This window comes from Chaetura pelagica, unplaced genomic scaffold, assembly GCF_000747805.2.
Source record: "Chaetura pelagica isolate M959 unplaced genomic scaffold, ChaPel_1.0 scaffold32, whole genome shotgun sequence".
NCBI classification, from domain to species: Eukaryota; Metazoa; Chordata; class Aves; order Apodiformes; family Apodidae; genus Chaetura; species Chaetura pelagica.
In genome coordinates this window covers 1,316,519-1,331,314 of record NW_009952368.1, presented here as the reverse complement: position 1 = coordinate 1,331,314, position 14,796 = coordinate 1,316,519, and the positions used below count along the sequence as shown (strand labels likewise).

The 14,796-nt window shown below is 50.7% G+C and overlaps 3 protein-coding genes across 3 annotated transcripts in view; 1 reads left to right on the top strand and 2 right to left on the bottom strand.

Moving 5' to 3' along the window:
• The window catches only part of SRPR (signal recognition particle receptor (docking protein)), a 6,498-nt gene extending 1,970 nt beyond the window's left edge, over positions 1-4,528 (top strand). Inside the window, exons 4-13 of the mRNA XM_010008106.1 lie at positions 8-164; positions 1,383-1,536; positions 1,812-1,918; positions 2,077-2,195; positions 2,351-2,437; positions 2,527-2,699; positions 2,787-3,000; positions 3,076-3,239; positions 3,328-3,426; positions 4,400-4,528. Coding sequence (XP_010006408.1) covers positions 8-164; positions 1,383-1,536; positions 1,812-1,918; positions 2,077-2,195; positions 2,351-2,437; positions 2,527-2,699; positions 2,787-3,000; positions 3,076-3,239; positions 3,328-3,426; positions 4,400-4,528 — 1,403 coding nt within the window. The remainder of the gene's footprint in view (positions 1-7; positions 165-1,382; positions 1,537-1,811; positions 1,919-2,076; positions 2,196-2,350; positions 2,438-2,526; positions 2,700-2,786; positions 3,001-3,075; positions 3,240-3,327; positions 3,427-4,399) is intronic.
• Positions 4,529-5,921: 1,393 nt separating this feature from the next.
• Positions 5,922-11,333, bottom strand: FAM118B (family with sequence similarity 118, member B). The gene is made up of 6 exons (XM_010008105.1): positions 11,258-11,333; positions 9,108-9,360; positions 8,555-8,782; positions 7,304-7,432; positions 6,463-6,748; positions 5,922-5,992 (listed from the first exon to the last, which is right to left on the bottom strand). The coding sequence occupies exons 1-6, from the start codon at positions 11,326-11,328 to the stop codon at positions 5,922-5,924; spliced, it is 1,038 nt and encodes a 345-aa protein (XP_010006407.1). The 5' UTR covers positions 11,329-11,333.
• Positions 11,334-14,635: 3,302 nt separating this feature from the next.
• LOC104398058 (cryptochrome-1-like) overlaps positions 14,636-14,796 on the bottom strand; it is a gene marked incomplete at its 5' end in the record, with an annotated part of 3,903 nt that continues 3,742 nt past the window's right edge. The window contains one exon of the mRNA XM_010008103.1: positions 14,636-14,646. Coding sequence (XP_010006405.1) covers positions 14,636-14,646 — 11 coding nt within the window. The remainder of the gene's footprint in view (positions 14,647-14,796) is intronic.

Genomic DNA, 14,796 nt, shown 5'->3' with positions numbered 1-14,796 from the left:
CCCTCAGGAGCTGAAGCTGTCGCAGCGTCCGGGAAAGCGTCGGTGGGTGAGAAGCAGCAGCCCTCCCCAGCTGGGGACAGGGAGGAGCTGACCAAGGATGAGATCCTGCAGAAGAACCGAGAGGAATTCTTCAGGAGACACATCAAAGCAGGAGAGAAGTCCAGGTGGGGAAGCACGGCACGCTCAGTCTAGCCATGCTTCAAACCTGGTGTCCCTCAGCCACAGCAGAGTCTCTCCTTCCCTTGGGGAAGTCAGACCTTGCTTTCCTGGTATTTATTTCCTTTTTCCTAATTTTTCTGCTTGCTGGAAAGACTGGGAGAGGACATACTGGGGGCCCTGGGGGGTAACTGAGCCTGAGCCCTTCTCAGGAAGACCCAGAAATCCCTGGAGAGGTCCAGACTTCTCCTTGCTGAGGCTTCCTCACTGTGAGCAGCAGCACATCACCACCTGGATAAGGTGAAGCCATCTGACACAGGGTGAAAGTAGAGATTAACTCCAGACTGAACCTGCCAAATTTAGCCTTAATTTCTGCTTTTTTGGGTAATCTAGGCTCTTAATTCTCACCATTTCCAAGGAAGTAATCCCTGCAGCTTCACTGCCCCCAGCAAAACCTGTCTCTGCTTTTCATTCCAGCAAGTCCCCAAAGCCTGAGGCACAGAAGGAGAAGGGCAAGAAGCCCCGAGTGTGGGACCTGGGGAACTCTAATGCCAAAGTGCTGGATTACAGCAACCCCGCTACCAACGGGAGCGCCGAGGCCTGTCCAAGGTGTCGCAGCGTCCGGGAAAGCGTCGGTGGGTGAGAAGCAGCAGCCCTCCCCAGCTGGGGACAGGGAGGAGCTGACCAAGGATGAGATCCTGCAGAAGAACCGAGAGGAATTCTTCAGGAGACACATCAAAGCAGGAGAGAAGTCCAGGTGGGGAAGCACGGCACGCTCAGTCTAGCCATGCTTCAAACCTGGTGTCCCTCAGCCACAGCAGAGTCTCTCCTTCCCTTGGGGAAGTCAGACCTTGCTTTCCTGGTATTTATTTCCTTTTTCCTAATTTTTCTGCTTGCTGGAAAGACTGGGAGAGGACATACTGGGGGCCCTGGGGGGTAACTGAGCCTGAGCCCTTCTCAGGAAGACCCAGAAATCCCTGGAGAGGTCCAGACTTCTCCTTGCTGAGGCTTCCTCACTGTGAGCAGCAGCACATCACCACCTGGATAAGGTGAAGCCATCTGACACAGGGTGAAAGTAGAGATTAACTCCAGACTGAACCTGCCAAATTTAGCCTTAATTTCTGCTTTTTTGGGTAATCTAGGCTCTTAATTCTCACCATTTCCAAGGAAGTAATCACTGCAGCTTCACTGCCCCCAGCAAAACCTGTCTCTGCTTTTCATTCCAGCAAGTCCCCAAAGCCTGAGGCACAGAAGGAGAAGGGCAAGAAGCCCCGAGTGTGGGACCTGGGGAACTCTAATGCCAAAGTGCTGGATTACAGCAACCCCGCTACCAACGGGAGCACCGAGGCCTGTCCTGCCGAGGAGTTTGACCCTGACAGAGTGAGGAGCAGCTGGGGGTGTTGAGGGCTCAGCTGGGTGTTGCAAACCCAGCCCAGTCTCCACAGCTGGCTGAGGAGGAGCGAGACATGGGGAGGGAAGCATCCAGCCCCAAAATCTCTGGCCAAAAAGGTCTCTCCAACAGTGCTGGCTGCAGCTAGAGCGAGTTGGGGGGTCAAACCACAGATCCCCCATGGAGCTGCTAACATTCACTGTGGGCAGGGGGAGAGGAGGGTCAGTGGTTGCTGATCCTCAGGGTATGTCTTTTTTCCTTGCAGGCCCTGGGGGATCGAAATCGGGAGCCCGGCCGCCTCTATGACCTTGAGTATGAGAGCGAGGATGAAGCTGAAGAGGAGAAGGTTCTTCAGAACCCTTCAAAACCCAGGTAGAGGCTCCTGCAGCCCCCACTGCTTGATTTCTCATGTGCAACTTTTCTTCTAGTCTAACCAGTAACATAGCAGGGGCAAATTAGTGTTTGTGGTGGGCTCTTCTTGCATCTTCTCACTCCTTGAACCCTGAGGTAGCTCTTCTGCTTCTCCATAGTGCGAAGAAGGGTGGCCTGGGGGGCATGTTTGGCATGCTGAAAGGTCTGGTGGGCTCCAAGAGCTTGACCAGGGAGGACATGGACCCGGTGCTGGAGAAGATGAAGGATCACTTGATCGGTAGGTCTGGATTTGCTGTGAGTGGGCTAGTGTTGAGGTGGTTCCCAGCAGGTCCTGGTGTGGGACAGCACCCATGGTTTGGGCTGTTCTTGCCCACAGGAACCACACGTAACCTCGGTGGCAGTGCTGGCTGACCTTTCTCTTCTCTCTTAAAGCTAAAAACGTGGCAGCAGAGATCGCAGTCCAGCTCTGCGAGTCCGTGGCCAAGAAACTGGAAGGGAAGGTGATGGGAACATTCACCAGTAAGTAGCCGTGTGGCTTCTTCCCTGTGCTGTGGGGCTCAGGAGTGTTCCCCAGGCGTGATGGGTTCTCTCCATCTCCTCCTTCCCAGCGGTGACCTCAACAGTGAAGCAGGCCCTGCAGGAGGCTCTGGTGCAGATCCTGCAGCCCCAGCGCCGCGTTGACGTCCTGCGCGATGTCATGGACGCCCAGCGCCACCGCCGGCCCTACGTGGTGACCTTCTGCGGCGTCAACGGTGTCGGGAAGTCCACCAACCTGGCCAAGGTAGGCACCGTCCTGGCTGTCCAGGAGCAGCGCTGCAGTCGGACTGAGGCTGCTAACAGGGCTTATTTGATCTCTGGCCACCTCCAGATCTCGTTCTGGCTTATCGAGAATGGTTTCAGTGTCCTCATCGCGGCCTGTGACACCTTCCGGGCGGGGGCGGTGGAGCAGCTCCGCACCCACACGCGTCGCCTCAACGCGCTGCACCCCCCGGAGAGCCACGGCGGGAGGACCATGGTGCAGCTCTACGAGAAGGGCTATGGCAAGGACGCCGCCGGCATCGCCATGGAGGCCATCTCCTATGGTTGGTGGGAAGACTGCTGGTGGGGGACATGGATGGAGGAACGTCCCACTGACTGTTGTCTCCTCATCTTCCCAGCTCGGAACCAGGGCTTCGACGTGGTGCTGGTGGACACGGCGGGTCGCATGCAGGACAACGCGCCCCTGATGACGGCCTTGGCCAAACTCATTGCTGTCAATGCTCCTGACCTGGTCCTGTTCGTTGGGGAAGCGCTGGTGGGGAACGAGGCTGTGGATCAGCTGGTGAGCATCTTTTCCTGAAGGGTTGAGGGCGGGAGTTGGGGGAAAAACATTTCCATTGGGACCATCCTGGATCTGTTCTCTCCCTCAGGTCAAGTTCAACAAGGCCCTGGCTGATCACTCCATGGCCCAGACGCCGCGGCTCATCGACGGGATCGTCCTCACCAAGTTCGACACCATCGATGACAAGGTAAGGAGGCCTTTGGGACAGCTCAGTCTGGAGCTTCCTGCTGGTGTCTGGAGTGGGAGAGACAAGAATTCTCCAATGCAAGGTGCTTCCATGCTGTCCTCCACTTTTCTCTTGCACTTAAGCCATTTAATATTTAGCAGTTGGATTTTCATGGGGAAAGTAGGGATCAGGAAAACCTGGAGGAAGCTGAATAGAATCAGACCCACAGAATGTCAGAGGTTGGAAGGGACCTCTGAAGGAAGGTTGAGTCCAACCCCCTGCCAGAGCAGGCCCAAAACTAAGATCACTCAGAAAGGCATCCAGACAGGTCTTGAAAGTCTCCAGAGAAGGAGACTCCACAACCTCTCAGGGCAGCCTGTCCCCTGGCTCTGTCACCCTCACAGGAAAGAAGTTCTTCCTCATGTTGAGGTGGAAATTTCTGTGTTTGAGTTTGAATCCATTGCACCTCATCCTGTCACAGGGCACAGGTGACAAGAGGTTGTTTCTGCATTCTTGATGCCCTCATGTATTTGTAGGCATTCATTAGATCCCCACTTAGTCTTCTCTCCAGACTGAACAGCCCCAGGTCTCTCAGCCTTTCCTCATATGACAGATGTTCCAGTCCCTTCATCATCCTTGCAGCCTCTGTTGGACTCTCTCCAGTAGATCCCTGTCCCTCTTGAACTGGGGAGCCCAGAACTGGACACAACATTCCAAGTGAGGTCTCACCAGGGCTGAGTAGAGGGGGAGGAGAACCTCCCTTGATCGGCTGGAGACTCCTCTTAATGCACCCCAAGATACCATTGGCCTTTTTGGTCACAGGGACACATTCTTGTCTCATGGAGAACTTATTGTCTACCAGGACTCCAACATCCTTCTCCATGGGCCTGCTCTTTATCAGATCACCTCCTAATCTGTACCTGATGAGCTTTTTTTCCACACGTTCCTCTGAGCTGGATTTGCAAGTTTAAGGGATGTTTCTTGTCCTCGACAGGTGGGAGCTGCCATCTCCATGACCTACATCACGAGCAAGCCCATTGTTTTTGTTGGTACTGGACAAACCTACTGTGATCTGCGAAGCCTTAACGCCAAGGCCGTGGTTGCAGCGCTCATGAAGGCCTGAAGAGGAAACCACATCCACCAAATTGCTGTTTGCAGATGGCCGAGAAGAACATGCTTTAGTCTTTCCCGTGTAGTGCAGGACAGAAGGAAGGGACACTGGTGTGAGGGGTGGGGTTTTTTGTTTCTTTTTTTTGAGAAAAGCTCTTGTACCCTCCCCCTGGGTTCCTTCCTTCTGTTGGAAGTGACACAGGCTCCCTCGTGGGAAGGCTGAACCCAGAGCTTTGTATTCTTGGTGCTGCACGGAGCAGGGGCCACGCAAGGACCTGCTGGGCTTTTTGGGGAGTTGGAAGGTGATTTTTTTGAGCTGCTTTTGATTTATCTTTTAAGACCAGCTTAGGGAGACTTTTGTGTCAAGAGGTGAGCAGGAGCGAGTGAGATGTGGCTGCTCATGTCACTGCTGGTGGCAGCTCCACCGAAGCTGATAAACCAAAAATGGGCTGGGAGGGGAGATGCTAAATTGCCTTAAGGTCCTTGTTTCTGTCGGCGCTGGGACACTGGAGCAGGGTACCTGGAGCAGAGCTGGAGAGCTGCAGCACCTTGGTCCCTAATCATGGCCCTGTCTCCTCTTCTTTGCTAGTAAAAAGGAGGAAGAAAAAGAAAGAAAATACTGGAAGATGATGGTTGCTTCTTGCTGCTTTCCTGCACCCTTTCTCCAACCCCTCGAGTGCCTCTGGAAGTGCTACACTGAGTAATACAAACCTCTCTCTGGTGTCTTGTAGCTCTGTATTGCAGATGTGCTCTAGTGCAATAAATCAAATGCTGTCTGCTAAGAGACATAATTTATATAAAATAAACTTCATAATTTGTTCTCTGTGTATAAATAACTTGTCTCCAGCCAGGATGTGTTTCCTCTTTTTTTGGGGGAGGGTTGACAAGCTCCTGCCCCCATGTAGAGGGTGTGTAAATCACACACCAGCCCAAGGTGGAGTGAACAGGCCTTTAATCCAAGCTGTGACATACAAAAGTAGAAAGACAGGACTAGAAAACTAGAGCTTTAAGTTAAAAAAAAGAAAGCTCAAGTTTCAAGTTTTTTTTAATGGAAAGTACAGAATACAAAAGCACTAAGTATGAAATTAGAGGCTGCAGCTCCCCCAGGGTGACCATGCTCCCCGGGTGCATGGAACAAGGCAATCCAACATCAAACCAGCCTTCTTATCTGTCTGTCTGTTCATCTGAGGAGGCTCCAGCTGGTGCCTGAGGTGTCCCCACGGCTGGAAGCGTCGGCTCTGCCCTGGGGTGGGAGCTCTAGGAGTTCCCCTGGTATGGGCACAGCTCTTGGAAGAGGCCGGTGCTCAAGTGCTGCCTCCTGGGGGAACGGAAAGGCTCTGCAAACCTGCCGGGGAATCCACGGAGCTCCTGGCGGCTCGTGGAGGGGCTGGAAAGGGTGAAACCTCTCAGCTGGGGAGGGTCTCACCTTTCATCTCGCCAGTGGAGCCATTCAGCTGCTGTCCTTCCTTGGGCACACCTAGGAGAGAGGAAGGATGGGGGGACAGGTGTTCTGGGAAGGCTCTGATGAGCAAACCTGCTTCTCTCCCCCATTTTTATGATTTATTAGTGAGGTCTCATGAACATTAAAGGTTTAGCTCAGGCTGAGGAACATGAAGGTCAACAAGACTGAAATGCCCTTTCACTACACAGGGAATAAAACAATGGTAGCTGCACATGATGTTGGCATGTGAGAGAGCTGCTTAAACCATCAGAACATACAGGGATTTCATCCAAACAGCCCCCAAATCCAGCTGCACTTGCAGACAATTTTTTTGGGGAAACAAAAAAAGCTTAAAGATTAATACAGCCCAGAGAACTGGGGCTATTAACCCTGTCCACACTCCAAAACTCACAGTGACTGTAACAAACAGTGTGAGGGGATCCCTGAGGTGACTGGGGACAGAGGGCACATCAGATCACCCTGTGCAGCCCGTGTCCCCCCTGTACCTGCGGGGCCCCGCGTGGTGATCTCACTCGCCAGCCTCTCAAAGTACTCGGGCAGGTCAGCATATTCGTCTCCATAGGAAATGACTTTAATCCCTTTGTCCAGCATGTTCTCCCGGAGCTTCTTGAACTCGTCCACGTCTCCCCTCCTCACCAGCATGAAGTGCTCCAGGTCTGACTTGTGCTTCACAGCCTCTAAAAACAGGGCCTGAAACGTGGTGTCATCAACAGTCCAACCACAGCCCAAGAACAGGAATGACTTATTCTCATACAACTTCTGAATCTCTCGCTTTAAAAAAGGGAAAGATGTTCTTCGTCAAGGTTTTATCTCCACAAGATACAAGATACAGAATATGCCTGATCACTGGGGAGACTCTGCCCCCGTTTAACTGTCCTCAACTCAAGTGTGGGAAGAAGACAAGAGGAAATGGCCTCAAGTTGCACCAGGGGAGGTTTAGGTTGGATTTTAGGAACAATTTATTTACAGAAAGAGTGGTTAGGCCTTGCAACAGGCTGCCCTGGGAAGTGGTGAACTCACCATCCCTGGAGGTGTTAAAAAAATGTGTAGACATAACACTTGGGGGACATAGTTTAGTGGGAATGGTGGTGGACTTATGGCTGGATGTAGATGATCTTGTCCATAGAATCTTAATGATTCTATGAGGTGTTTTGGCAGCTTAGAGGGCTGGAGAATCCATCCCTCCTATCCCACAAAATTAGGGACTGTCCCACCACCCCGTGTGAAGCCTGGTCTTTATCTCAGCCAGTCAGCTGTGATGGAGATGAACATGGGAGATGAACAATGCAGAGCCCAGGCCTGCCTGGGCAGGGGCAGCTGCCTCACCATGACCTCGGTGTTGCGCAGCACGTTCTGGTAGCCAGCCGGGTGCAGCACGATGCCGCTGGGGTTGGTGTACACGCCGTGGATGTGCAGGACACTCAGCTTCCTCTTCTCCTGTGCCCACTCCAGCACCTGCACAAAACCAAAACCCCTCCAGAAAGCTTAGATGTTAAAAAATACCAGTTTGGGGGCAACCTTTCAAAGAAGCAGCTTCCTTCTCATGTCTGAAGAGGTCTTGAATCCATCACCCTCTACATTACAGGCTATGGAGCTTGTTTGGGTCAATGTTTAGAGGAAGAGACCAACTCAGTACAATGGAGTCAGCAGAAAACAGGGAAAAGCTCTATAAATACTACATCAGCATATTTCTTAGCCTACAAAGTTTTATTTCTTTGCCTCTCCAGGGTCTGAGAAGCTCTGAGGGAGCTCAGCACTTGACCTTCATTCAGCCACTTGTGAGGCTCTCAGTTTACTCCTGCAGACCTCAGCTCGTTTAAGCTTGCAATAATTAGAATGCTGATTTGGAACAGGGTAAGTACTTCCAGCCACACAGATTAAGAGGTCACACAGGAAACGTGAAGCGCAGAAATGAGTCGGAATGGAAAGAGACCAAGTTCTGGTCAGCACCTACACGTGGTGTGTGTTTAACAAGCAGACCGAAGGACAAGACCCACCAGTGGCAAAGAGCTGGGGTGTCACAGTCTGATTTTTTTCCCGACTGCAGACCTGGGGCAGGAGTGGGGAAACTCCCAGCTCCAAATGCAGCAGAACAAGCTTGAGCACATGGAGCAACCCAGTAGGAGCCATCCAGCCCTTTCAGGAAGAGGACACAGGGTGAGGAGGAAGCCTCGAGGCCCTGGGAAGGCACAAAATTGCTCGGCAGCAAACTGTAAAAATAGACAGGTCATCTTTGTGCCTTGCATGGAACTTCTGTGTCAGTGTCAACACAAACCTGATGTGGAACTGGGGCCTGTGGTATGTCAGTAAGGCTAAGGCAGGAGTTTCAAGGACAGAGATCAAAGAAATATCAAGCTTAAGGGCTCCTCCTGAGCAGTGGATGTCAGCTAGCAAGCACAGCAGGCTGGAAACGAGCGTTTGTCTTCATTCCTCTGACTGCTGCCCCAAATGCTCAGAGCCTCTGCTCGGAGCTTGTTTAATATCAAATAAAGAGTACAATCCCCTTACACAGGCATGAGAGCCACTGTCCTGCATTGTCCCAGCTCAGCCCTGAGAAATAAAATAATCATAATTTACCTTCTTTTCATCCGTCAGGTCAAGAGACTCCAGATGCTTCCCCTGATGTGCTGCGTACAGTTCCAGCAGGTTATCAAAGTTTGTGGTTAGCACCAGTGCCCCATTTTCCATCAAGTGAAGCACAGACTGGAGCAGCTGCTTCCCAGAATCTTCCATCTTTGATTCCAGGTCATCAAACACCTCGTACAAACAGTCTTTGAAAAAGGTGGAACGGACGTTGCTTGTGCGCTGAGAGGGCAGAGAGGAAAGGTCAGAGCTTGGCTTCTTTTAGCGCCTTGTGCGTTGAGTCCCCATGTATTGTTGGAAGATCTCCACAAGGCTTTGGTGGGTTCTGCCCTCCCAGCACACTCTGAGTGAAATACCCCAGAATCTGGTGTTCAGGGCTAAGTTATGATTCAGGAACCCAGCACAGTAACTGCACTGGTGGTTCCTTGTAGCCAGAGGAACCGTTGGAGACAGGGGGGCATGTTGGAGAACCACATTTGGGATATTTCCAAAAGTACAATCCTCTGCTCAGGGCTGGGTATGGAATATTTACTACAAGGACACTCACCGGAGACAGCTTCTGGATAAGGTCATGGGCAACATGAACCAAGTTCTTGTCTTCATGGAGACACTTTTGAAAACGTTTGCTCTCTTCATCTTCCAGGAGATCAAAGTCAATAGCAGCGTCCAGGAGGGCCTGGATTAACCCCTTCCAAGACTTCAGTGCTGGGACCTGGGGAGCAACCGCTGCGCTGATTCCCGTCCCGATCACCAGCACAAGTTCCTGGGGCTTCTTGGTTTTGAGGCTTGGCAACAGCTTCCTGCAAGAGGAGAAAGGAGCCCATCACAGAGGGAAGGACTTCTTGGCTGGTAGAACGGGCAGTCTGAGTACAAAGGTACCTTCTGCCTAAATTTTGAATCAATGTGTCCATTAGGGTCCTCTGATAACCAGAGGATGAGGGGAACAGCTCAGTGTCCTGAGGACAGTCCAGCTCCATGGATCACCATCTCAAATTCCCAGTTACAAGGTAGGTTGTTACTACACATTTGGCAACTGTGTTTGTTACCGAGCCTGTTACTGTGGAAGCCAATACCCCCCCCTTGGAATGCTTCTGAAGCTGAATTAATCCAATTCAAGTTTGGAATAAGGGAGGTATTGTTCATGGTAGTTACCTGGAAGCTGGCAGAAAGGCTGGAAACAGAGGCAGGGTGGGGGGAACAGTGTGGGATGTCACCCATGGCTGCACACACATTAGGCACCGAGGTGCAGTGGTGTAAAGGTGCCAAACAGGACTGAAGCCAGCAGGGCCAGTTATCCCAGCATAAAGAGAAGGGTGGGATGCCTTCCTCCCAGTGCTGCCCTGGAGAGACCCTTCCAGACCCCTCCATGAAACACTGCTGCCCCAGGAATTCCTTCCTTGTCACCCCTGCAGCATCAGTGGGAGGTTCCAGGCCAATCTTTGGGAAGGCCAGACAACCCAAAGGGTCTCATGAAAGAGCTGTGGGGCTACATTCTCCTTTCTCCTCCTCCCTTCTTCCTTATTTTCCTTACTGACACCTGCACTCTGCTTTGAAATTATTAATTTGTTAGATGTGCTTCTCCCCACCATGTCTTGCCTGGGGTCAAGCTGCTTTTCTCAACCAGCTGCAGGCTCCTGGAGGATGGAAGCAGCAGCCCAGGGAGGTAGGAATGTTTTTGATCTGCAAACATGTGATATTTAACCAGAAGGGGAAAGGAAACCACCACCACACAGATGCAGCTTTGCCTCCCCCAGCTCCTGCCTACAAAAACAGATGAGTTTTCTTGAGTAGGTTAGTGGGTTTTAATTTTGGGGGTGCAAGCCTCACCCACATGGAATAAATTAATATTTGTGCTAATGAGCTAGTCCAAAAACACAACCAGAAACCTAGGGACTGAAATACAAAAGAACATCAAATACCCAAGTCTTAAAGCCCTGTGTGACAGCTCTGAAGAAGGCATTCTGTTCCCACGCTGATAAACACACTTGTTTCTACCCTGATACCCTGAGCAAGGGAAAAATGATCTCCTAGCCTCTTTTCTGCTCCTCCCACACTCACTGGAACCCTCAGAGCAGGGATCCCTCACAGGAACTCCTGCCCTCCATAACTTGTAAATAAATCAGGTTAGTGGAAGGCAACTGCCTTGATGAATGAGCTGCTGGTTTGCAGGCCACAATGCCTTAATTTTGGAGCCTGTGCAGCAGCAGCCATAGCTCCAGCCCTGATTGTCACCAGTTAGTGTCCTGCTTGGCTCCCCACTTGGAGAACTGCAGGACAGCCTACTTCTTAGGATGGGGAGACTCCAGAGTGGAATTATTTAGCCTTTACATGCAGCAAAATGGTATTAATTGGAATAAGTGCCCATCCTCCTGGGAACTGGTGTCCAACTCAAGCAAAGAAGCACAATCACCGCACCCAAGGTCCCACTCCTACATGTGGAGCTGAGCTAAAACCATGGAAAAAACTTCCATGCAAACAAGCATCCTGGCTCAGGGGTTAGAAAAACCCCAGCAATCCAGTACCTTTTGGATGTTTTAAGGCCTTTTTTGTTCCACACACTGCAGGAAAATACCAGTTAGGGAGCAGCAACTGGAAGGACGCTGGGGCTGGGTGCCAAGCGTCGGGCTCTTGAGGAACAATGCAAGGTTACAGTAAAAGCTCGTTAGAAGAAATTCACTGGAGTATCATTCAAGTTACCTGGGCTTTTTTGCAGGTGGCATTCCATCTTCCAACAATGTATCTTTACCCAGGCTCACCGTAGAAGCCATCCAGTTTCTCTAATAGACAAATCACCACAAGCAAAGTCACTACATGCATGCAACACACAGGGAGCAGACTGCAGGGTTTTGTCCAGCCAGCTTCCCAAAGGCAGATAAACACTGGGGTTTGTTATCTTTATGAGATCACCTTTGGGCTAAGAATTGCACTTTTTTGTCTCTGAACTTTGCCCGGTGGCTCTCAGCCACTTCCTGAACTCCCTTTACAAGAAAACTGGAGAAAATAGTACCAAACTGGGGTACCAGACCATCCTTTGCCAGACCCTTGGCTGCTCATCCCTTCCCAAGAGCCCGCACCTTGGAGCGGGTGCTCCCTGCTCCTGAGGAGGTGCTGCTGGAAAACAGCAGGAGGAAAGAAAGACTAAAAGATTTTTGTTGGCTCCACCAAGTCACCTGGAGCATTTCATTCTCCAGGGATGAGAGAAGGATTATCTGTACATCTACAGGCAGTGGGATATGACCTTAAGAACTGTTACAGGCAGGAAACCTCAGCTGTGCTGCAAATGTCGGCTGGGGTCATTTAAGGAATTGTCCCAATAATCTCAGGACCTGTCACCTTTCGGCCCTGGATGATGAGAAGAGGGCACACCACCTCTTGCAGACACTCATTTGGTTGCCAGCCTTTCCCTTCTGAAAACTTTATAATTCTCCTTACAGTAATAATAAATCATTCTAATAACTTTATAACTCCTCAGAGAGCTGCTCTTTGCAACCTGCCTCCCAATACACCACTTGGCTGCCCCTCACCTCAAATAATCAGATTTTTATTTTACTGTCAAGTCCTGATTTCAGGTTAACATTTTGAAGGCATTTAGGAAGCAAGGAGCTCCTGCCAACTGCTCACACCTCCTGGTTTTACACCCTCTGAGTCTCCTCTATTGCTTCAAACCCCCTTTGAAGGTTGTTGCTCATGGTTTTCTAAGCCAACAGCACTTGGGCACTGTTCTGACAATGAACCTGTGCAGCCTTGTGCCCCCCACAGGTGCACAACTGTGATCTGCCCACGGGGTGAATCATTTCAGGGAGCAAAACCACTGGAAAAAGATCCGCTCCACGGGGGTGTCTCAGGAGGACCCACTGGTCACATCAAACTCCTCCTGAGTGAACACAGCCAAGCACAGTAGGACAGAAAACATCAAAGGAAACAAAACAACCTTTTTTTCCCTCTTCAGCAGGGTCAGATCTCTCCTGTTGGATTAGCTGATTCTTCTGGAAGAACAGGCTGCTTTCAGAGAGCCAGCCAAATTTTAATTAGCACTGCAGAGACATTTTTGATGAGCTGGGGTCTAACAGTGTAGCCAGCATATTTAAGAAGGAAGTTTGTGAAAAGCAACAGGCTGAACTCCCACTGCCCTCACCCTACTCCAGGGCAGCACACTCAGCAGCCAAAGGGAAAATCTTCCCCAGTTTCTCAACCTGCTTAGTTTATGGATACAATTAAAGTTTATTTTGGCTTTTGGTTGTCAGTTACCCACTAAAACCTAAGGATCAAGCCTGTTCATAAACTCCTGCCTAGGCCTTCCCAGGTTTGGCATGTTCCCCTACCCAAGCTGCTCCCATTCTGCTTATTGCATTAATTGATGGAGTCATCAATTTAATTTTTAAGATCCACTCAAGCACTAAGGACATCTCTAAAGTAATTCTGAACTCAGGAAAAAACACCTTTTATAATTATAGTTACCAAGCAACAGTCATTTAACATAATAAACTTAATTTGTATTTAATGTAGATAGTTAACAAGGAAAAAAAAAACAAATATCAGAAAACATACCTAGTTATGCTCTGTCTCCAAAAAAGTGCTTATTTCTCCTCAGAGTTTAGGCTCTGCTCTCCACGGGGAGCCGGATCACACCAGCATGGTTGAGGTAACTGAAGTTAAACAGCGTCACCTCAGGACAGCACGGCTGCCCCAGGGAACAGCACGCGGGGACCCTGCAGCACCCGGCCCTCAAAGGAGAGTGATAGGAATCGTCCCTCCACTCTTCCTCCTCCTGGAATTTTCCAGCTATTTAGACTACAAGGGGGAGCAAGAGTGTAAACATCAAACTCGGCGGGTTCTTGGCTCTCCTCAGTTGTATGAATGGCACTGTGCTTGCAGAGTCCCTGCATGGGTTTGTGGCATCCTCCTTCCCCTCCACAAATCAATTAATTTATCCTAAAGCCCTTGAGGTTTTCAGCAAGGAACAAGGCCCCAAGTTGCCACCTAACAATTCCATATGTCACATAGAGACGACACACCCAGCTGCAAAAATGCCTGAAATATAAAGATGAATACCAAAAAAGGCTAAAGCCAAAACAAAGCACATGCCAAGGCTCACATGAGCATGTACTCACAAAAACTCTGCCACTGTGCTGCAAAACATGACTGTGGTGCTCTGGCAACACCAGACCACAGCCTGAAGAACCCCTCTGGAAAATCTAGATGTTTTCTCCACCAACTCTTCACTGAAGGGATGGGGAAGTCTCCAAGCTCAGCAGCTGACAAATGTGAAAAGCTACATCTGCCCATGGGAGTTAAACGTTTAAAGTTTAAGGAAAGTGAAAACCGAGTGTGTCCTGCTCCTCTGAAACAGCCCCCCTCAAATCCTATAAAGAAGCAAGTACAAATTCATTGCTCACCAATTTTTAGTGCTGAGAAGAACGACCACCAGTGAGGGCGTAATTCAGATCTCCTTGTTAAATGACTGTTCCTTTCAGGTGTTGGGATAACACAAACGTGATGTTATGGTTTAAAACCTTCTAGAAGAATCCAAAAGGACGGTAATGAGTCGTCCCTGGTTGATTCCCCAGCTCTGTCCCTCCACGTGGGAGTCACAATTAGAGCAGGCTGATCAAAACTGTCCTGGAAAGGGATGGGATTCCGAGCTAACGGGGACAGAGCCCCGCTCCTGTTTGTGCCGACGTTACAAACACAAGATTCAGCCTCCTCGGATGTGGGTTAAAATACACCAGAGGTTTTTATTTCATGCTGTGATTCTCCGTGAGCTTCATACTTTGTGAAAAATGAGAGGGAGTGACCCGACGCGGCCTGGAGAGGTCTGTATCCCAGCCACCAGCTCACAGAGCAGCCAGCATCGTCTGGCAGGCGCCGGGGCAAGGCGCTCAGACACAGGCTCGCTTCCATCTGCCTGATTTCAGCCCCAGCAGGCGACTCTGCAGGCACGGCTGGCTTTCCAAAAGCAATTCTGGGAAGCAGACAGGGCCGGACATGCTGCTGGGGGGTGTTTCACAGCTCCAGGGATGCCCGGCACCTCCAGGCCTTACCTTTCCTCTCTGCTGTGCCCCCTCCTCGCCCCACTCACACTAAACCTGAGGGAAAAGCAACAACAGCGAATGTCAGCAGGCGGGAAGGAGGCCAAGGAAGGGGAGGAAGCCCAAGAAAAAGGCTTTAGAAGAGGGCGATGCCGCGGGGCGGGGCTGGCAGAGCAGCGCGGCTGAGGCAGAGCCGGGACCCCCGCC